The 22,016-nt window shown below is 39.9% G+C and overlaps 1 protein-coding gene across 1 annotated transcript in view; it reads left to right on the forward strand.

The window, feature by feature from the left end:
• The window catches only part of CRYBG3 (crystallin beta-gamma domain containing 3), a 144,695-nt gene that overhangs the window by 60,986 nt on the left and 61,693 nt on the right, over positions 1-22,016 (forward strand). Inside the window, 6 exon segments of the mRNA XM_015571272.1 lie at positions 3,840-3,891; positions 6,392-6,528; positions 7,716-7,830; positions 9,305-9,340; positions 11,573-11,706; positions 15,012-15,138. Coding sequence (XP_015426758.1) covers positions 3,840-3,891; positions 6,392-6,528; positions 7,716-7,830; positions 9,305-9,340; positions 11,573-11,706; positions 15,012-15,138 — 601 coding nt within the window.

A 22,016-nucleotide genomic window follows, 5' to 3' on the forward strand; every position in this document is an offset into this window, starting at 1 on the left:
TTGTGTGTACAACATCTATAAAGTGCATATATGCATATAGGGATAGGCATGGATTATAGTATTATTTCAGGAAGTATTACTTCCAAGTTTATTTTTTCTTATACTGTTTGTACTTAAACTAGCATCTATATCATTTCAAAAATGGGATTTTATGCTAATAGTAGAAAATCACCCAGATTTGAAAATGCAAATAGATAAAATGGTCTATGACTTTTCTTTTGCTTTATGCTTCTTCTATTTTTTATTTTGTTTTGTTTGGTATGTAGTAAACCTGTACTTTGGCCTAGCAATGTTTAGAAATGGTTGCCATAATTTGTGCTAATTTCATTGATCTTTGTTATCTATAATAGTAAAAGCGTAATATGCAAATCAACCGAACAACCGAACAGCAGAATGACTGTCCGAATGACCTTCCGGATGACCGCACTATGACATCCACTAGCACCAGGCCAGCCAAAGCGGGTGCGATGTGATTGGTCAGGGGCCCGGCCATCACTCCATGATCGCCCTACAAAGGGAGGCCCAGGCCACCAACCAGTGGGCTGCATCAAGTGGGCAGGGCCTCCCTCTGCAGGGGCAATCCATTGAGGAGTCCGGCCGGGTGGGTGGGTTCTACCTCTTTGGAGTGATCAATCGTGGGACTCCTGGACTGTGAGAGGGCACAGGCCAGGCTGAGGGACCCTCCCTCGCCCCCCAGCAAGTGCAAGAATTTTGTGCACCGAGCCTCTAGTATTAATTATAATATTTCATATTATACATATTAAGTGAATGCTAATTTAAACTATTAATTGTAATCTGGGCCATAAAATCGTACGTGATATTATATATATACTAGAGGCCCAGTGCACAAATTCGTGCATGGTTGGGGTCCCTTGGACTAGCCAGTGATCAGGGCCAATCGGGGTGGGGGCGGGGGGACTGGACTGCTGGGCGGAGGGACCACAGGAAGTTGGCCGGCCACGGGGAGGGACTGTGGGAGGTTGGCCGGCCATGGGAGATTGGCTGTGGGAGCACACTGACCACCACGGGCAGCTCCTGCATTGAGCGTCTGCCTCTGGTGGTCATTGCACGTCATAGCAACCAGCTGACTGGTCATTCGGTCGCTTAGGCTTTTATATAGTTTTTTTAATAGCAGTAGAAACATATCATCAGGCATCTTTAGGAAAATAATTGATATTTCCAAATATCTTTTTTTTCAGTACAGTGGGGCCTTGACTTACGAGTGTCCTGACTAACGAGTTTTTTGAGATACGAGCTGTCTCTCGGCCAATTTTTTGCTTTGAGTTGCGAGCTAAAATTTGGGTTACAAGCCAGCTTCAGATACCCCACCGCTAGTTGGCACAGCGAACGTCACAGTGAACGCCACAACTTCAGCCCAGCATCACGTGTCTCACTCGTTCACTTTAAGATTTGACATATGAGTAATTTGAGTTACGAGCTCCGTCACAGAACGAATTAAACTCGTAAGTCAAGGCCCCGCTGTATAGATTTCTTCTCCTTTGTGTAGTTCTGAGAGAGAGAGAGAGAGAGAGAGAAGGAGGAAGGAGGAAGGAGGAAAGAGAAAGGAAGGAGAGAAATAAAGGGAGTGTTAGGAGAAGGAAGGAATGGGGAGAGGAATAGAAGGTGCATTGCCTATTTTTATTTTCTGTTTAGAAAATGTTATTTCATACTAAGATGAGAAGTCTTTCCGTATAAAACACATTTTGCGGGTGGCCCTGTGGTGGTTTGAGGAGTGAATTAGTGATAATGACAGATGTCAGATAAGGGAAGCAAGCTCCATGTTTCTTAAAGTTCCTTCAGCAGTAACATAGCACATGATTTCGTTTAATTACTCCCATGGTACTCAAAAGACTTTTCAAATTATGGAGATTTCTTTTATATCCTTAAAACGGAAAATTATGATGATATGAAATTATGATGTTATTAAATTCTTGATAATTGTAGATAGCATACAAAAAAACTCATATTATCATAAAGGGGTGTCTGCATGTATTTCTGCAAAACTATAACGAACCTGTGTCTACAAATATCTGTGTCTGCTTTTTGACCCAGCTGTGATGGGTGTTGGGAATAGAAAAACAAGTGAGATACAGTCTCGTGCTTGAGGTTATTCGGCGTCTAGGGAGAGACAGTGGAGCCACACGACCACATGATGTAAGAAGTTATCTGCAAGGCCCAAGGACGCACAAAGCAGAGACACCTGCCTGGAGGGGGTGGCACCAGATTGGAATCTTGAGAAAATAAACAGGAGTTGGGCAGCGGAGGAAACGCGAGGGAGTCCTGGCAGGGTGTTTTTGGTGCTGCAAGATCAATGGTCTGGCATAAAGGACAGTGTTTCTCTATAGGGCTCGCTTAATTGGCTGACTCACTAGAAATTCCTTGAATGAATAATTAGTTTGTAGGTGGAATCGTCCAAGATTTAAATAACATGGTTTTGTGCCCTCCTTGTGAGTGTCAGGCACCATGCCAGGCCTGGTGAGGAAAGAAAGATGAATAATATGTTGTAAGCAGCTACCTCCTAACCCACTCCACCCAATCAAGCAATAATAAAATTAAACAAAAAAACAGTCTGTTAAGAATGTATATAAAGCGGTATTTTGAACATCTGTCATTTGCTTAGACTATATTATAAGAAAGAATAAGTCATGCTTGCATTTTTTCCTTCTTCCATTGTTTGTTCTTGGAATCTTATTTAAATTGCAGTGTTAGTGCCCACATATCTCGAACAGGCTAGCAACTTTCAGTGAGGAAGGAAAATAAAACTATTGAGCATTGAATGGAAAAGGCATTAGCATTGTTCTAAGTATTTAACAAAGTAAGAATTGAGCATCAAACTGCTTCCTTTCTCCAACAGTGTCAAAATGCTGGTTATGGATAACTTTACTTCATGGTGGCCATTCCAAATTTACCGAGGCCTACGCCAACTTATCTTGTTTCATCATCTTTTAGATGCTGTACTCGGACTAGTCAAAACTTTAATGTTCTTTAAAGATAATACTTCTAGTGGTGTTTTTCACTTTGCTGTGAATAGATCAGGTGCCATCCATTATTGTGGAATCTGCTCTAGCGTCATCTCTGCCCCAGTGAAAATAACTGGGGGTGGGTTAGCAGCGCAGTGAGTCTTGAGTCAAGTGCTTCCTTTTCTCAAATAGAGGATATGAATATTGCAAATTATACTGTGTTTACCATGCATTTAATTTTTTTTAAGGGATGACATTTTTCTTATGGTCAGAAGTTACATAGGTTGTGTCCTCATTAATGAACCAAGAGGAGAGATGTTATTAGATCAGTGACTGAAGTATTTATGTGAGGTGGAGACAAGTAGATTTTCTTACTGTTCTTTTTTAAACTGCAATTCATTCCCACTCTTTTTCTATCCTGCAGCTTCGTCTCCCTTCCAACTAATTGCTTTAATAGTCTAAGCTGGCAAATTTCACCAAAATATATTTGTAAAGTATATCATGGCTAGAAAAGTCTGGAAGGAAGCCACATAAATGTTTCTTTACTGAGAGTAAACTGTTTATTGTTGCTAGGCTACTATAAAGCACCCTTCCGTCGCTAGTGTTTACTACCTTTGACCATCTAGAATTATGCAAGTCTTTCAAAAGACTTTATTTCTTGAGTAGACACCATGAAGAAGCTAGAACTTCGTGAAATATTTTTCAATCAACTGGAGAGAAAAAAATTGATCCTCTATTAAAGACAGTTGAGAGCTTAAGCGTTCTTATTTTTGTTTATTTTTTCATTTTTTTCTAGCCATTGTCATGCATGTTCCATTATGCTGTTTCCTTCTGTGTTGTGGAGGACTTGAATGCCTCCTAAATTTTTCCCTTTTAAAGTGCACCACCCAAACATTGTTTGTACAACACAATGCAGAGGAAGCTTGTTAGTGTGAGACACTTAGTTCTGTGCTCTGTTCCTGCCCCTCAGACCCCAGGGGAACCTGAGTATGGCACAGTTCTGTTCCTAGAACTCTATTATTCACAGGAAACAAAAGAGCCTTGAAGATTGACAGGTGACTGTTCTGGACATTTCTGGCTGTTTTTGAAATGAAACTTCAGAAGGAAATAAATTTTTATACTTTAAAGAATGTTTTAGGTAATGGCTTTTTACTGTATTGCATTTTAGAACTAACTTTCTGAAAATAAAATGTATCAATTTGCTTGCTTTTACATAGGGAGAATTATTAATAATGATTAATAAGAGAACTCAGTTTGGAGAAAGGTTAAAAAATTAGAAATTTACAGTTTTAAAATTGCAAAATTGATTGTGATAAAAAATACAATTGTTCAGTCCAGTAAGTGCCACCTCTGATTGTTAACTGCATTTACCTATTTTATTAAAGTATAGTCATCATTTGAATTTCATGATGACCTAGATGAGAATTTCGCTGCTGAAACTTAAATCATAGAATAAAACACCCATGCCTACTGAAATAGACTGTGTGTTCAGAAAGAAGCACATCTGTACTTTCAGGATGGGAAAATAATTGTGGTTTTGATTCCCTAAGAAAAGTTGAGGTCATTTTTTACTTAAAACTTGACTATTTAAAGACTAGAGGCCCAGTGCACAAAAATTTGTCGATGGGGGTAGGGGGGGGGTCCCTCAGCCCGCCCTGCGCCCATGTGCAGTCCAAGACCCCTTGGGGGATGTCCACCTGTCGACTTAGGCCCACTCCCTGGGGGATCAGGCCTAAGCTTGCAGTCAGATATCCTTCTGGCAGCCAGGGAACCCTCGGGGGATGTCCAACTAAAGGCTTAGAACCCCAAGGGAGCTCTGATGAGGAAGCTGGGGTGACAGAGGAGCCACGCTGTCCCGCCCCGCCACCCTGGGTTGGGTTGCACATGGGCCGCCCTAGCGGGCTGGCGGATCGCTGCTGCCCCGCCCGGCTGCCCCAGGGCAGGTCAAACATGGGACGCCCGCCGCCCCGGGTCACAGATAGCAGGCCTGGATGGCGGCAGGGCAGGCGGGATGGCGCTGTCCCGCCCTGCCTGCAGTATGCAAATTAGCCACCATCTTTGTTGGCGGTTAATTTGCATATTGCACTGATTAGCCAATGGGAGGCATAGCGAAGGTACAGTCAATTACCATGTTTGTCTGTTATTGATAGGATTTTCATAAGTAAAGAGTACAGAGGATTATCTCTGTAATTTCAATGGGGGAAACATTTACAAAGCATAGAGAGGCCAGAGAGGGAGTGAAGAGAGCATGGAGACCAGTATGACCGAAGAGTTATGGAGATTAGTATAGATTGCTAGGTTGGTACCATATTATAGAAAGGGAAACCAATATAAATTTGATGTGCTTGGGTCTTGAGCCAAGTGTCATGAGGAAAGTGGTGTTCTAACAACCTCAGCTGTATAAAGAGTGGATGGTACTTGCCTGGTGGTATAGGCCCATAATCGAAGTCTTGGCCTTGATGAAGGACTTTGAACATGGGAATAGATAAGAGATAAACACAAGTGAAATTTTAAGGAAGGTCTGACAGGACATGGTGACAATGGATGTGTGCCGGAATGTAGGTCAAATTTCCTAATGCCTTTCTTCTTGAAGTCAACTTGTACTAAAAAAAATAAAATGCCACAAGTAGAAAAACAGATTTCCTTCACCCTCATCTCTAATTCCTACCTCTTTTGTCAATGTAAATTAGATGACACACTGAGGGTGTAGTATCTCTCTGCTATTTATTTTTTAATGTTGCTCATGATGTCAGCTTTTACTTAACCTTTCCTCCCTGTGGCTCTGTTGTGCTTCTAAGAAGGAAAGCTTACAGGTGTTTGGCACTCAGATAGTTCGGTAACTCTGAGCATTGCTTCATGGAACAAGACTTCTAAAAACAAAGCAGAAAATATTGGAGTAATACTTTTTCAAACACTAATATTTATAATTTTCATCATATCAGCATAACTTCTTAGAAAAATGTATTGATTGCCAGATTGGAGGGGGTTGGGAAGATGGGTGAAAAAGTGAAGGGATTATGAAGGACAAATTGGCAGTTACAGAATAGTCATGGGATGTAAAGTACAGCATAGGGAATATAATAAAAAATATTGTAATAACTATGTATGGTGCCAGGTGGCTTCTAGACTTATTGGGGGGATCACTTCATAAATTATATAAATGTCTAACCACTATGCTATACACTGAAACTAATATAAAATAATATTGAATGTAAACTGTAATTGACAAATGTAAAAAAAAAATTTTTTTCAAGACGAAAAATTTACTTTAAAAAACTGGTATGAAATACTATGCAACAGTATTTCTTTTATGTTACCCTGTGAAGAAATTTAACTGAGCAATGAGAATAGTTGTAACTGAATGTCCAGGGTGCTGGAACACTGGACTGTGTGTTTCTTAGATGATTTCAAAACCAATTTTTTTTTTCCAGGATTGCAGTATTCCAGAGATAGAACTTTGCCTGCAGTCTGACCCACCATGTTGTCCTGTCTGCATACAGCGAGCGGTCCCTAACTTAGAAGAGCTGGATATCCCCAAATATGTGTCCTTCACTGTGAAGTCGGGAGTGTACGTATTTGTTTCTCTTCATTTCAGTGAGTGATGGCCACCAAAGTTAACTTTTTGTTTCATATTTCAGTAAGTGACACACATATTTCTGAAGTGTAAGTTCATTTCCTTTGTGGCCCTGGATACCTAAGAAAGACTGCTGCAGGGACGAAACAGATTCTCTCTCATTGGCTCCTATTAAGTCTTTGCTGTATGGCTCACAGGAGCATATACGGTCTCACACACCATTCTCAATCGATCGGTGCATCCATCTCTTTTTCTCCACAAAATTTTAGGACTTAGAAATAAAAGTGTGTCCCTGGCCTAAAATTCTGCAGCCTGAACTATTTCTGGAGTGTCTCAGTGCTAGTAGTTGCTGAGTGCCTCTGCAGTGCCAGGGACATGGTGCCTTTTTGTTTATTACTCCTCTATGCCTTCAAGGCAGGTGGAGCTGTGCTCATATTATAAATAAGGCAATTAAGGGGTTGGGCTCAGGCGCGGCGTTTCTGATTCCAAAGGTATCTTCAGGAGTATGGGTGTGAGTTTAGTCTTAATTCAAAGATGCTGTGATGCCTGGTTCAACATGGATCTCTCTTATTTCATTCACTGTTTTCATCTGCTTTGACGATGGTGCTGTAGAATTTTGGGGTCATTGTAGGATGTCTTTCTTCATCTTCCCCAACCATGGATAAGAACTCTTGGGCAGACCCAAGAATTAACCTTATCCATGAGCAATATCTGTAATTATCAAATTTAGGTGGAAGCTAGATGAGTCTTTGGGGAATCTTATTCACATACTGCTCCTAAGGCAGCCAGTAGAACTGATAACTGATTCTAAAAATGTAGGTCAAAGTTGTAAGATGCCCAGTGGAATCCCTACCTCTGATTGCTCCAGTTTTCAAAAGAATGGAACATGTGGTATGGAATTGATACTTCACTTATATCCTGCTTGACTTAAAGTATTGGAAATTTTTAATGCTTGGAAAACATATGATAGACTTATTACAGGATCGGTAATGTTTGAATGTAAGTACTTAATAGCATGTTAACTTGTTGTTGTTTCTTGTTGGCACAGTCACTTTGAGTGAGTTTATTAGCATAATTCCATGATGCATTTTTGTTTTGTTTTTACATAGCCCTTTTAACTTTTACAGAACCAGACTAAGGTATTCCTGTTATACTTTAACCAGTCATTCCTTTCTTTCTAGTTGGCTTGCCTACCCAGACATTAATTTTAAGGGGCAAGCTACAATTTTGGAGGAAGGCCATGGACTCTTTGAGATTTCTGCAGCAGAAATGAAATCATTGCATCCACTTCAAATGGTAAGCAAATGTAAAAGGAAACATTTTTCCAAATACCCATGAATCCAAAATTAAATAGCTCTGATGATTGCTCATGCATGTCAGTCCTGAGAAATGAATGTGAATACTACTGAACTAACAAACTATGAATTCATTGTTTTTCTGTTTTTTTATATTGTAGAGAATATCCATGTGAGAAATTTTAATTTTTTCCCCAGAAGACAGATGTCTAATTTATTTTGTGCTAAGTTTATAACATTGCATGCAATTTCCTTATAAATGTTCTGTGACATTTTTGACTGTTTAATAAAGTTTTGAATTTGCTTTTTTATGCTTATTATAAATTACTAATAAATTATACTCTTCAATTGTAGTAATGCATGCTAAGCTCAGCATTAGTAGTAAATGGGCAGTCTGTCACTGGTGGCTTTCTTAAAGATAAGTACCTTCAGTGTTTATTTTCTTGCAAACATTTTTATTTGAGGTTCAAAGTGTTAATTAAATGTTACCTGTGTGATAAAGGCATATTTGGTGGTTTTGTGCCTTTTTTAAAAATTAAGAACAAACTAAGAAATTTTAAGAAATATTATAATGTGGGACAGCATTAGAAACAAGTAGATTATAGAATTAGGTTTTTTGTGAGAAGGGAAGTACTTTTTATGCTCTACAACAAGCATTTCAAACTCAGAGGCTAACATGGGTCAAATAAACAAGGCATGTGGCCCGTAGGCCATGAGTTTGACATGCTTGCTCTACAACCTTGAAGCCAAAAAGACATTAAATATGCTAAGAAGTATTGGCAGAATGTGGAAGAGGAAGTGCTCTCTCTAATTTAAAAGCCCAAGCAATTGTAGAGAAGACTTTTAGTAATAAGTGCTTTAGAAATCTCTTCTGCCAAATGAGGTTTTTAAATCTAACAATTCCACTATTGTTTTTGGACTTGGGATTAAATCTTTAATTACTCATGTGTGCTTAGGACTGAAGTTCTGTTTTCTTCCTTGTTGTTGTTGTAATCTGGAAAGTATAATATATATGTTTTTTTAATCTCAAAGAAGAAGGGAGAGAAAGAGAGAGAAACATCAGGAGAGAAAGAGAGAAACATCAATGATGAGAGAGAATCACCGACTGGCTTCCTCCTGCATGCCCCACACTGGGTGTTGAGCCCACAACCCACGTATGTGCCCTGACTGGGAATCAAACCATGACATCCTGGTTCATAGGTCATTGCTCAACCACTGAACCACACTGGCCAAGCTGGAAAGTATCTTTTAATATCTCCTGCCCCATCTACACTGATGTAGAGACATCTGGCTTGATTTTAACTATTATAGAGTTCTGTTCTTAAAATTTTAAATTTACCACAACTTTAAATTTAACTGGTACATAATCTTCACTAATCAGATTTTTATATAACTTATATATGTATGTCACATAGTTACTTTCAAATGTTTTAAATGTTTATATATTTAACATTAAAATTTCTTATTATCTTAAGGGTGGACTAAAAGTGGAAATGCCCATGAACTTAAAGGTAAGTTTGGGACAGACTGTTGTAGTAGGCTAAAAAAGATTTAGTATTAATTTTTTGTGTAATTTGAACTGTTAAAATTGAAAACAGTTACCTGAATATGTTATCAATGCCCAGCTTGTGAATGTTGGGGGTTGGGTATAGTGACTGCACGAAAGCCCAGGTCCGTATTGGAAACCCAGTCAAAAGCAATAAGCACCTACTAACAGGTGAAAAGGTGGTAAGTTTGATTTTTGTTTGGGGTGGGGTATTGGTTGCAGCTAGATATTCAGGTGGAGATACCTAGCAGGCATTTGGGGTGATGCTCAAGGAGATCCAGGATGGTTAGAAGGTGTAGATAGCTCTGTCAGGTAGACGGCAGTTTTTAAATCATGAGTATTTAAAGGGAAGGATAGAGACGATGAAAACTAGAGTGGTAGCGGTGCCATGATTAAGCACATTTTGGGAAAGAAAGGAAGAAATAGAATTATAAAAGTGTCTAAGGAGAGGTCAGAAGATAAAAGTACAGTGAGAAAAGCTGCCAACAGGCCTCTGTGTAATGAGGGCACGGCACCTCCAGGGGCAGGGGTGGGCAGCGATTGATCCATTCTTCTTTCCTCCAAACAGACACACAGCATCCAAACCTCCCATTTGGGGGCTTCCTAATTTGTGGAATTGACTACCATTCTCTCTAGATGGAGTCTTTTGGAACTCAATATCTGAGTGTGTCTAAAACATTTTGGCTATATGGTAGAATCACATATATCTGAGTTTAAAAAAAATACTACCACTCACAAAGGTACTGGCTTGGTCCTGGGTGTGGTCATATTTTGCAGAGCTTCCCCAGTGGTTCTAACTTATAACCAGTTTCAAACCAGGGACCTAGTAGATGCAGAATTAGCTGGGACACGCCCTGAGTAGCTCCTGTCTCAGTCTCCTTGCTTGCTGAATCAGAACTTAGGTGCAGCAGGCTGGGTCTGCCTTGGACATTGCAGTCTGACAGGCTGTAGAGGTGTATGAATGGAATGGCTGTCAGAGACAGCCACAGTTTTCAAGGTGCTAGATGTCAGTTATGGCTTACTCATCAAAGGATTATCGCTTCTTTCTTATTTTGGTTGTGTTCGGCATATGTATTAAACCCAAATAAAATTTCATTACTTCCAATACAGCAGCTGGTGAAGAATTAACAGGTAGAAAACTGCAGGAGCAGTGCTACATATTTACTTCAGTCTGTATAATTTTATCAGTTTTTTAAAAAAGAGCTATGCATAACCCATAGACAGGACAATAGGGTGGTAAAGGCTTTGCGGGGAGGAGAGGGCAATGGGGGATACAAAGGGGACATATGTAAAACTTACAGCAATAGAGGTTTATGAAAAGAAAATAATAATAAGAGCTGTCACTTGCTGGTTCGCTGTGTTTGAGCATGGGATCTTACTTGCCAAGGCCATGTGTTGCCAGTTGTGCACAGATTATGCCATTAGCCACAAATTAGACCAAGTGCTAGTATGTGGGTAAACTAGCACTGTTATCACTTCCACATATGAAGGGCAGCTCATATTTGAGAATAAAGAGCATCAAAATAGTGGAAAAGAAATACTTGTACCAATCCAAATTTAAAGTAAATCAAATGCTGCAAATTTATTTCCTTCTATACTTACCTCCTCCCCCCTAATTTAAATCAACCACGGAGTAAAAGTACTATAACTTTTTCAATCATTTTTTATTTTTAGGAAGTTTTCTACTTAGACTTAAGAATTTGCCTGTCTCTTTCTTCTCGTTAAATAGTAACAACCATAGAAGCAGCGTTATAAGAAACAGCATATGTTTTCTCAAATCCATAGATAATTTATTATTATGCCCTGGAACCTCAAGAGAGCTTTTATTTCTTACAGGGGACATTCCATAAGTATAAGGAAGGTTTGTATTAAATTCTAACCACAGGGATAAACTTAGAAAGATAATTCAAGAACCACTTATAACAGAGTTTTTCCTATGAGAGGGTCATAGGATTTGGATAACCAGAACAATGTGATCAGACTTGAGTATATTAATATAAGAGAAGTATACTATTAAGATATTTTATCATTGTGATGCTAAAGACTCATTTATGCCTTGTAACTGTCAGACACTGTGCTCTAGTGTAAGTATATATTAATGAAAAAACAGACCATGATCCTTATTCATGGTGTTGTCTTTAATGTGTATCTGTTCTAAAATATAAGCATTTAAGTACTTTCCTTTCATCTTTTTCAGGTTATTATTTATGAAAAACCTCACTTCTATGGACAGGCCAAAGAGTTTAGTGAACATATAGATTCTGTCCCTAATTTTTTAAAAAATGATGAGGACTTTCATGGAATTGGATCTATTCGTGTCATCGGTGGAGTGTGAGTGTCATATTTTCAATAGTTGATTTAGTCTGTTTATGAAGGTCAGTACAGAAAATGTGCTAAGCAAAGCAAAAACCACCTGCCTTAGTCTGAAGATATAAATTTCTTTGATAATATGGGAAATAAAAAAAATATTAGCTACTAGTAGCTTCCTGTGAACTCTTGGCATTACAGATTTTGAGGTCGATTAAATAGAAAGTAGTTTCCAAAACTTCAGCACTTAGTATTACTAATCACAATACAAAAATAAGAATTGCAAATAAAATTATTTTCTTAAAGATTATGAACATGGATGAGAGCCCTAGTTTTTCTGTTTGTTTGTTTTAAATATTTTTATTGATTTCAGGGAGGAAGGGAAAGGGAGAGAAAGGTTGAAACATCAATGATGAGAGAGAATCATTGATCAGCTGCCTCCTGCACGCCCCATACTGGGAATCGAGCCCACAACCCAGGCATATGCCCTGACCGGGAATCAAACCGTGACCTCCTGGTTCATAGGTTGACACTCAACCACTGAGCCACACTGGCCAGGCTTAAAGTATTTTTAGTGAATATTCTGTCCTATAGCTTCCTTACACACTCTGATCTCATAGGGTCAACAGAACACAAAATAAAAGATCTCTTCTGTTGCTCTTAGTTGACTCTGTGCTGAGGACACTGACAGTGAGCCCTCCCCCATTAAGAAGTAGCCTGGTTGTCTGTTTGAAAGTAAGGCATTTTGATATTGTTAACCTGTGGCCCTGAACTGCATTTGGAAGCCCCCAAAGAACTCCTAAGTATAAACCCAAGTGTAGCCATCATTGTGCTAACTCAGTCTCAATCAGCAGTTACTGGGGCAGGAGCCGCAGGAAATCTGTGGCCTGACTGGGTGGTGCCTTCTGTATTTGTGTCCTGGCAGGTAAAACCAGGGAGAAGCAGCTCTCATAGCTTATTCACCGTTGTCAACCCAGCACTGATCCCTCCAGATACTTTCTGTTCCTCTCTCTGTTGATATGTTGGTTCTTTTTTTTTTTTTTTTTTGGTTCATTTTAATTTAAGCCTTGGTACCTCTTGATACTTGTGCTAACATTGTATAACTTATTCAGGATACTCTAGCAAAAGATGCTATTAAAATACTTTATTCATAGAAATTAAATGACACATAAGATCACTCAGGCATCTACATTTTAGAGACTTAGAATTTGCTGTTTCCAGCAAAAAAATCAGGCGATGGCCATACCAACCAAATTGGAATTATGAGAGACTATGCAATATGCTAGATAGGTGTGTCCTATCCATAATTAGTCTGACATTTTGGTAATCATCTCTTTGTTTTGTTTTGGTCAATATATTTTTATAAAAAATACATTTATTTTTCTCTTTCAATTTTATTTTGTAATTATTTCTGAATTTTAAATTTTTATTAGGGGCTTGAAGACCAAATATGCCTTGGACACACACATTTCTATTGTGTGTATTTATTTGCGGCATCCTCTGATTTGTGAACACACATGCTTCTTGTTAATCCTTTGCTAAATATTTTTGCCTTTTCTTCCCTCTGGGATCCAAATATTTTTCCCATTAACTAGATTGTGATTGTCATTGTTCTTTCCTATAATTATTTTATAAAAATCTCAAAATATTATGGCTTACAATACAACGTACACACTATCATTTTTATATGGCAACTGCAGAGAAAAATGTGATGTCCCCATTGAGAGATAAACAGCGAACTTCATTATTTTTTTCTGCGTTTCTACCATTTTTCACTTTTATCAGCTGTTTATATGTGGTATATGAGGGCTCTTCCTCATCTCTCTCCCATCTTGAGGGATCTGGGGAAAGTGAGGTTGATGTTTCTTAATTTTTCTCAGATAATATCTACATTTTAATATCTCAGATGGATATATACATTGAATCTTAATCAAATCTATTCAGAAAAACTGGGCAGAAGATTTTCAACTGTCATTATATGAAAATTTACTGATCTCTTCTTTAATATTCTTTAATATTTTCATAGGCAACCCACCTAGAAATACAGAGGACACCAACTGAGCCATTCTCTGTTGGTCCTCTGTACCTTTTATTCTTTTTCCCATTCAAATGCATTAAAAGCTTGCTTTGAGTAGCCTCATTTATATAAAAGAAAGCTTAGAATTTGAAAGTTCTTATACGATTTATTTTCACATAATAGCTTAAGAATAAAGTAATGCTAGTTTCTGTACACATTACAAATATATTAAGATGTATAAGACATGTTTATTCCAACTCATGTGCCCCCCTGCCCCTGCTGTACACACACCTGCAGCACAAAGTGAGGCAGGATTCATGATTGCTGAGTGGCTACTGCAGTTTTGCACCCTATGGAAACCTGTGGAATATTTTTTATATCTTCACAACTATAGTAGAGGTGGAGAAAGGAAACAAACGGTAGCCTTACCAGGCTTCAGTTTGTCCAACTCCAGAATTCAGAAGTCCCCAACCCAGGAGCCCAAAATAGTCACCCTTGGCATGTGCCAAGTGTGGCCGAAGAGAGGGCTTAAGCGCGTCAACACACACTGTGACCCGTCTTTGCCCACACTGCGTTAGCTACGCCGGTTACTCCGTAAAATGCAAGTTTCACGGAGGAGCTTAATGCCTAATGGTGATTATCAGTGCTCTAGTGACAGTTGTAGATTAGAAGTCAAGAAGCCTGGGTCCCTGAAACGTACGGATAAAATGGAGGGAGCAGCACTTCCCACCATGAACACCTACAGAAGTCTGCGTGCACGAAGGCCACCAAGGCTAATACCAGCTCGGTCGCACGTCCCAGTTTCTCTTTGCTAAACCCCCGTGTGATGTGTTTTAGCGCTGAAGCCCGGTGAGAGGCTCCTTTGAGCTAAACCTAAATGCATGTATAATATAGAAATCATGCTGTCATTCCAGAGGGCTTCATCAGTCCAACAGGAGTGACTATCTTTGCATCTCAGTGTGGGTTTGTAACTTGTCTCATTGCCTTTTTGTGCTTTCCATTATTTTTTACTTGGTAAACTGTTCTTCAACCATTTTGAGACATGGTATCAGGCCACACCACATGCATTAATGAGCACTGCTTTGTTGTAATTCTGCAACAGTTGACCTTTTGGTGGCAGAGACTGCAAACTATAAAAATTATTGATCCATGGAGCGTATACCATTTGTCTTTGTAAATGGTAACAAACCAAATATGTTGCTTTTTAAAACACTGTGATGTGCAACGGGGTGCTTTATCATGATTTTTTTCCTTGCGTTCTTGACTACAGTTTACTAATGAATGGCTCAGTTGGTGTCCTCTGTATTTCTAGGTGGGTTGCCTATGAAAAAGAACATTTTAAAGGCCAACAATTCTTGCTTGAAGAAGGAGATTTTGAAGACAGAAATGCTTATGGGGCATTGAGCGGCCCCATTTTGTCTTTCCGGTACTTACAAGCTGTGAGTTAGCTCCCAAATTCTTAATTTCTCTCTTTATTTTTCCGTAAAAATTGGACATGACCTCTGATACAACATGAGGTTTTAACATCTTTCTAAAACCTGAGGGCACTAAACTGATCTGCTTATGTGATGTGCCTGTTTTGTGTTTGTTTGTTTTTTAATTGAATTTATTGGGGTTGACATTGGTTAATAAAATTATAGGTACAATTCTATAATACATCGTCTGTATAGTGTGTGTTCACCACCCCAAGTCAAGTCTCCTTCCATCACCATTTATCCCCCCTTTACCTTCTTCTACCTCCCCCCCTTGCCTATTTTTCTAACTGCCATGATTATTTCAGAATACTTGTATTTACTTTTCACCTATTGATTCCACATTTTTGAGCACCTGCTCTGATAGCTGTATTGTGCCAGGTGCCAGAGACTCAGCCCTGCCCTAACAGAGCAGGCAGTCTGATAGAGAAACGACGCTTACAGCAGTGTTTGATGTTTAACGGTGATTGGCTTGAGCACAGAGTACCGAGGGTACTCAGAAAAAGGTCAGTACTCCTACTGGAAGTGAGAGGAAGTGAAGAGGACAGCTGAGCTGAAATTTCAAGTTCAGGAGTTAGTTACCAGGTGAAGAAATTCAGGACAGGGTGAAGGGGAAAGGTAGTTGTTGTTTCAGTAAGAGAGTAACATATATAAAAGCAAGGATGTAAGCCAGTGGTTCTCAGTTTGGGGTGATTTTACCCTCTAGGGGCCATTGGCAATGTCTGGAGAAATTTAGTATTGTCGTGATTGGGGGCGGGGGCATGCTACTGACATTGAGTGGGTAAAAGCCAGGGATACTGCTGAACATCTACAATTCAAAGGGCAACCCCCCTTACCCCACATCCCACCCCCAGCAAAGAAGGAATCTTCTGACGTAAAATGTTAGTAGTGCTGAGGTTGAGAAACTGCCATATTAAGTAATGGGGGTGGGGGGTAGGGAATGCAGTTAAGTCGGGGTATTAGGGAGAACTTTGGGAAGATGAGTCCAGAGGCAGATAACGCAGGGCCTCATAAGCCATGTTGAAGAGTTCAGATTTTTTTGATAATGAGCCACTGATGGAGTTTAGACCCAGTGATTATGATTAGATTAGTGGTTTAGAAAGACCTTTTTGGTGACTGTATCAAGAAATGGCATAATGTAAAGGAAGTCTGGAGAAAAGAGGACCAGGACCTTGCAGGACTCCGGTGAAAGCTGATGAAGCTGTAGAGAAGAAGCGGTGAATGATAGAGTTCTGTAGGATACCAGGCCTTCTCAAATGTGGCTCATTTCTCTGGCCAGCCCTGCAGACTCTGATATGCTCAGAGGGGCATGTTTTCTTACGATTGAGGCATCCCCACTGCAGTCTCTTTCCAAAATAATCTGTGCCCATATGAACTCTAAACGCTGGCATAGTGAAAGCCCTCTTGGAAGGAACTGATAATGAAGCGAAGGGTGGTTGTGGGTCCACGTGGACTGAGCACAGGGTCAGCGCAGAGGTTGTGTGCTCTGGCCCTTCTGGTCTGTGTGTCGGGGCCAGCAGCAGCTCTGCTGCAACCCCTCACCTGGCCAGACAGGAGGAGCCAGGATGGGAACGAAGCACAGGGAATAAAGGAGCTTTTTTGTGTGTGTGGTTGTTTTTTTCCATGAAACATCCTTGTCCATAAGAGTTGGAAACCAGTTCTACTTGACAGAAATACAGGGCAATCCACTGAAGACTGGGCACTGAATTTACTTGAGTGACAGATAGGCAACTTTTGAGGTATTTAGTCCACAATATGCAGTGACCAGTGGTTTTCTCTACCTAGCCACTCCTTACCTGAGCACTAAAAGACAAGCAAGCCCTAATTGGTTTGGCTCAGTGCATAGAGCGTCGGCCTGCTGACTGAAGGGTTCCAGGTTCAATTCCGGTCAAGGGCATGTACCTTGGTTGTGGGCACAACCCCAGGAGGGGATGTGTAGGAGGCAGCTGATTGATGTTTCTCTCTCATCGATGTTTCTAACTCTCTATCCTTCTCCCTTCCTCTCTGTAAAAAATCAATAAAATATATTTTAAAAAAATAATAATAAAATAAAAGGCAAGCACGACAAAACAAGATAGTCTTCAATATTTTTTTTAAGGTTGTTGACCCCAATCTTTGAGTAAACTGTGGGTCATGATTTGATGCATCTTCCACCTTGTATCAAAATTTTCTTTTCCCTCCTTATTTCAAAAAGAATTGAGTGGAAGCATTGCTGATCCTAGAAATATTTAGAAATGAATGTGATGTATCTTCTAAAGATGACTGTGACTAAAACAAGCTAACAAAAAAACAAACCTCATCTCACTAGTTAAAATCTACCAATAGTAGAAGACATGAAAATATATGAATACTATAACTGTACAGGGTGGGACAAAAGTAGATTTACAGTTGTAGCCACTTTCGAGTGCAATAATTATTTTGTATTATTATTTATTTATTGTATTTAAAAGTAGATACAACTGTAAACCTACTTTTGCCCCACCCTGTAGAGCTACATAATTATGAAATATTTGATAGAGAGAGTCTATGATAATCTATATTGGAAAAATTGGCATGTTAATTAGTGCTGCATACAAAATTTGTGGTATTTACAAAAATAAGTAAAAGTGCCCTTTCAAGAAGATCTTCTATTCTCTTTAAATTCGATTTTTTTAAAGTTAAAAGGTAAGTTATTAAGTTATAGTTAAAGATGTTTTCATAATCCTCATTATAATATTCTAACATTTGTCAAGGACCTTACTTTCATGACTATACTTAATCTTCACAAAAACATACACACATCCTCTCAGTCTTACAGATTGAGAAACTAAGGACCTGAGAGATACTGTGCCCGAGTGTAAAGCTGTGAGTTGAGGGAAAATCTGCCTATTCTGGAGCCTATCCTATATAATAAAGAGCTAATATGCAAATTGTCATCACGCCCTCACGCCGTCACATCATAACAGCTCAGACACTCAACACTAGGGGGAGAGGAATGGGGACCAGCCAGGTACAAATGAGCTCATGAGAGAGGAATGGGGACTAGCCAGGCTGCAGCCCAAGAGAGGGACAAGCCGCCTGCCCCCAAGGGGTCCTGGGTTGGAGAGGGTGCAGGCCAGGCTGAAGGACCGCCCCCCTCCTCCGTGCACGAATTTTGTGCACCGGGCCTCTAGTGCCATATAATTCCTTTTCTTCTTTTACAAAATGGTTAGACTAACACAGCACTTAACAATGGAAAACTGGATCTCATTCAACTGGAGGTTTATTGGCACTTCATTTGTGGCTGTAAAGATATGTCACGTTGCAGACAATACACATACATATAATAAGTAATTATTTACATGAACTTTCAGACAGTTTACTTATAAACTTATGTCCACAAAATATTTTCAGATGAAATATATGAACAAATCTGTACATATTTAGAAAATTTAGAATTTAAATATGTTTATATTATGAAAATGCTTTTAAAAACTTGCTTATCAAGTTTTACTTAAAAATATTTTAAGTAAAGTATTTTAAGTATATAATGGGAGAGTTCACTTTATTGAGGCATGCTTGACATGTAAAGAGTTGTGCATGTTTCTTTTTATTTTTTTGTTTATTTTTTATCCTCCCTGAAGATATTTTTTTCATTGATTTTTAGAGAAAGTAGAAGGGAGGGTAGAGACAGAGAGAGAGAAACATCAGTGTAAGAGAGACACATTGATTGGTTGCCTCCTGCACACGCCCAGACTAGGGCAGGGATTGAGCCTGCAACCTCGGTATGTACGCTTGACTGGAATCAAACCCATGACCTTTCAATCCAAGGGCAGACGCTCTAAACCAGGGGTGGGCAAACTTTTTGACTCGAGGGCCACAATGGGTTCTTAAACTGGACCGGAGGGCTGGAACAAAAGCATGGATGGAGTGTTTGTGTGAACTAATATAAATTCAAAGTAAACATCATTACATAAAAGGGTACGGTCTTTTTTTTTCAATAGTTTTATTCATTTCAAACGGGCTGTAGTTTGCCCTCGGCTGCTCTAAACACTGATCCAAACCGCCTAGTGCCACCTGTGCATATTTAATGAGTTTGGGGATAAATTACACCTGTGAAACCATCTACCATCATCAGAGCCATAGACATATTAGTCATCTCCCCAAGTTTTCTTCCATACCCTTTATTAGTACTTTTTTATGTGTGATAATAAGGTCTACCCTCATTGAAAATTTTAAATAATACAGTATTTAGATATAGGATTTAAAGCCTTTGTCACAGACCTACATAAGTAGGAGACTCTCAGATGTCTCTAACCTTAGAAAGAGTGAAATGCTACATTTTCAGATCTAAGTTGAGGTAATATAAAATAAACAAGAGGACAGAAAACTGCATAATACAATGCAGTTTTCTAATGTCTTGGCTCTAGTATGCAGAACACTGGATTCTACTAAGGTCAAACCCGGGATGAGTTCCTTAGGGATAATGTGATCTGTGTCCCAGCGTGCTTTGGAGAGTACAACCAGAAATGTGTTCCTAATTCCAAATGAGTCAGGCAGATGTGTTGACTTAGAGTTGAGTATTTTTTTTAAAGGACAAGACCAGAAGGAATATAGCAGTAGACTTCAGGGATTACGGAAGGAATTTTTATTTTTTGGCTTTCTCAACAAAACTGTCATGATAGACTTGTTTTCCACTAGCTTTTTTATTTGTTTTTGTTACGATTTTCAGACTTTGGGCCCCTTTTCAAACCTCTGAAGCCAGGTGGAATGCAGCAGAGGTCTTTCTCCTAAAGTAATGGGTATGCTCAATCTCCACTGGTGTCCCATGTCGCATCATCCACGGGGCTTGTAGCTCAAAAGCTCTGGCACCCAGTCAGCTGAGGGATGTTATGGAAATTATAAATAGTCAAATTACTGATCTTTAAGGCTCTTTGGTCCTGCGGCAGCTGCTCATTCATTTTCTTAGCAGCAGGAGTACTGTGCTGAGAAACTATTAAACTGTCCTGATTTTTCAATGGATGTCAGTGTTTTGAAAAAATAAAGTGGAATATAGAGTTGAGGTCATTCCATCATTATTCATTCTTCTTGAGCTGTAAAGCCCCATTTAAATCAGTATGGCTTCCGACGTTATTTCATTGTGCCTGATAAAGTGGGATGGCAGTGACCTGGTAACCTCATGGGGCTTACTCAGGATGCTGTAACGCTGAGAGCCTGTTGCAGTTACCTCCAGAGCAAGAGAGTTACAATTTTTTTGTTTTGGGGTGTGTTTTCTTTAAATATTTCATCCCATGCTTTGTACACATGACCCTGGAGGTTTAGCTCCAGATGATTGGAGTTGGCTTAGAGTTAGAACTCAGCCTGGAAGGGGCACCATAGTGATGGCAGCTAGTCAACTAGATCAGATATTGTATTTTTGGTAGGTTTCAGGAAAAGTGCAGAGAAGCTCAAAACCAGGAGAGTGGTTCAGAGGGTACTTACAAAAGGCAGAAGGCAAGAGCTATAGGCACCAAAAGCCAAAGCTGGAAAGAGGAGAGCAATGCTACTTGGGAAATTCCCATGGCCCTTGGTAGACAGAGCAGGAAGAACACACACTCAAACCATGGAAGTAAATTTTTTAAAATATATTTTTATTGATTTCAGAGAGGAAGGGAGAGGGGGAGAGAGATAGAAACATCAATAGTGAGAATCATTGACCAGCTGCCTCCTATACACCTCACACTGGGGATTGAGCCCACAACCCAGGCATGTGCCCTGACCGGGAATCTAACCATGACCTCCTAGTTCATAGGTTGAAGCTCAAGCACTGAACCGCACTGGCTGGGCAGGGTGTAAATTCATTTGTGAATGCATACACTGTCAGCACTTGCACCTGGCACTTTTGACAGCAGATCCCTCCTCTGTTCGGCTCTGGGCTGCATTGTGGTCAAACGGCCTGTCCCTCCAGCCTGCTTCCCAGTTCACCCTCCTCACCATGGTCACTCCCCCACAACCCGCACAGTTGATTTGTGCAAGTCATTGCTCAAGTGGAGCACATCACATAGTAACACAAGTTATTTTCATGAAAGGGCACAAACACGTTAAGTATGCACCTATCTCTAGTTTTTGTCTTTGTCCCATTTGATTCCAACATAATATAATGAATGACATATGGTATATTTCAGTTTATCCCTGCACCCCCCTTCCTGAAACCCTAACCCAGAGTAGAGTAGGTAATAGAAGCAGAGTTGGAGCATTCCAGAGTGACCAGAGAAAGAGAGGGAGGGAAGGAGAGAGGAGGAATGGAGGGGAGAGAGCCATAAAATTGAGAGCTGATAAAAGACCTTCCCATTTTGTTTGGGCCTGACTTGGTAGGTGGCTGTTGATACTGGTTCCCAACTGCCTCAAGCTAGCTATGCATTCTCAGGTTGCAAGAGACAAAGCCATGTTCATGCTGGAAGTGTATGCTGTCAGTACAGCCAGGTTTGTTGATGTGACACCTGGGCTATACACTTCATCCTTCAGTTGGGAGGCTTATTCAGGGGACTTTAAGGCAAGTCACTTACAGGCTATTAAAGCCTTGATTTCCTCATCTCTTTGTGTGTATAATATTGATAAAATGTATTAATATGTTATATCAGTCTTCTATATATACTAGTGACCCAGCACACAAAATCGCGTGAGACCCAGACCCACAGGAAATAATGTGAAACCCGGGACCCTGGACCCTGCCACGCTGCAGGGCAGGCGGCTTGTCCCTCTCTTGGGCCGCAGCCTGGTTGGTCCCCATTTCTCTCTTGTGAGCTCATTTGTGCCTGGCTGGTCCCCATTCCTCTCTCCTCAGTGTTGAGTGTCTGAGCTGTTATGGCGTGACAGCGTGAGGGTGTGATGACCGTTTGCATATTAGC

This window comes from Myotis davidii, unplaced genomic scaffold (assembly GCF_000327345.1).
Source record: "Myotis davidii unplaced genomic scaffold, ASM32734v1 scaffold48, whole genome shotgun sequence".
In the NCBI taxonomy this organism is placed as follows: domain Eukaryota; kingdom Metazoa; phylum Chordata; class Mammalia; order Chiroptera; family Vespertilionidae; genus Myotis; species Myotis davidii.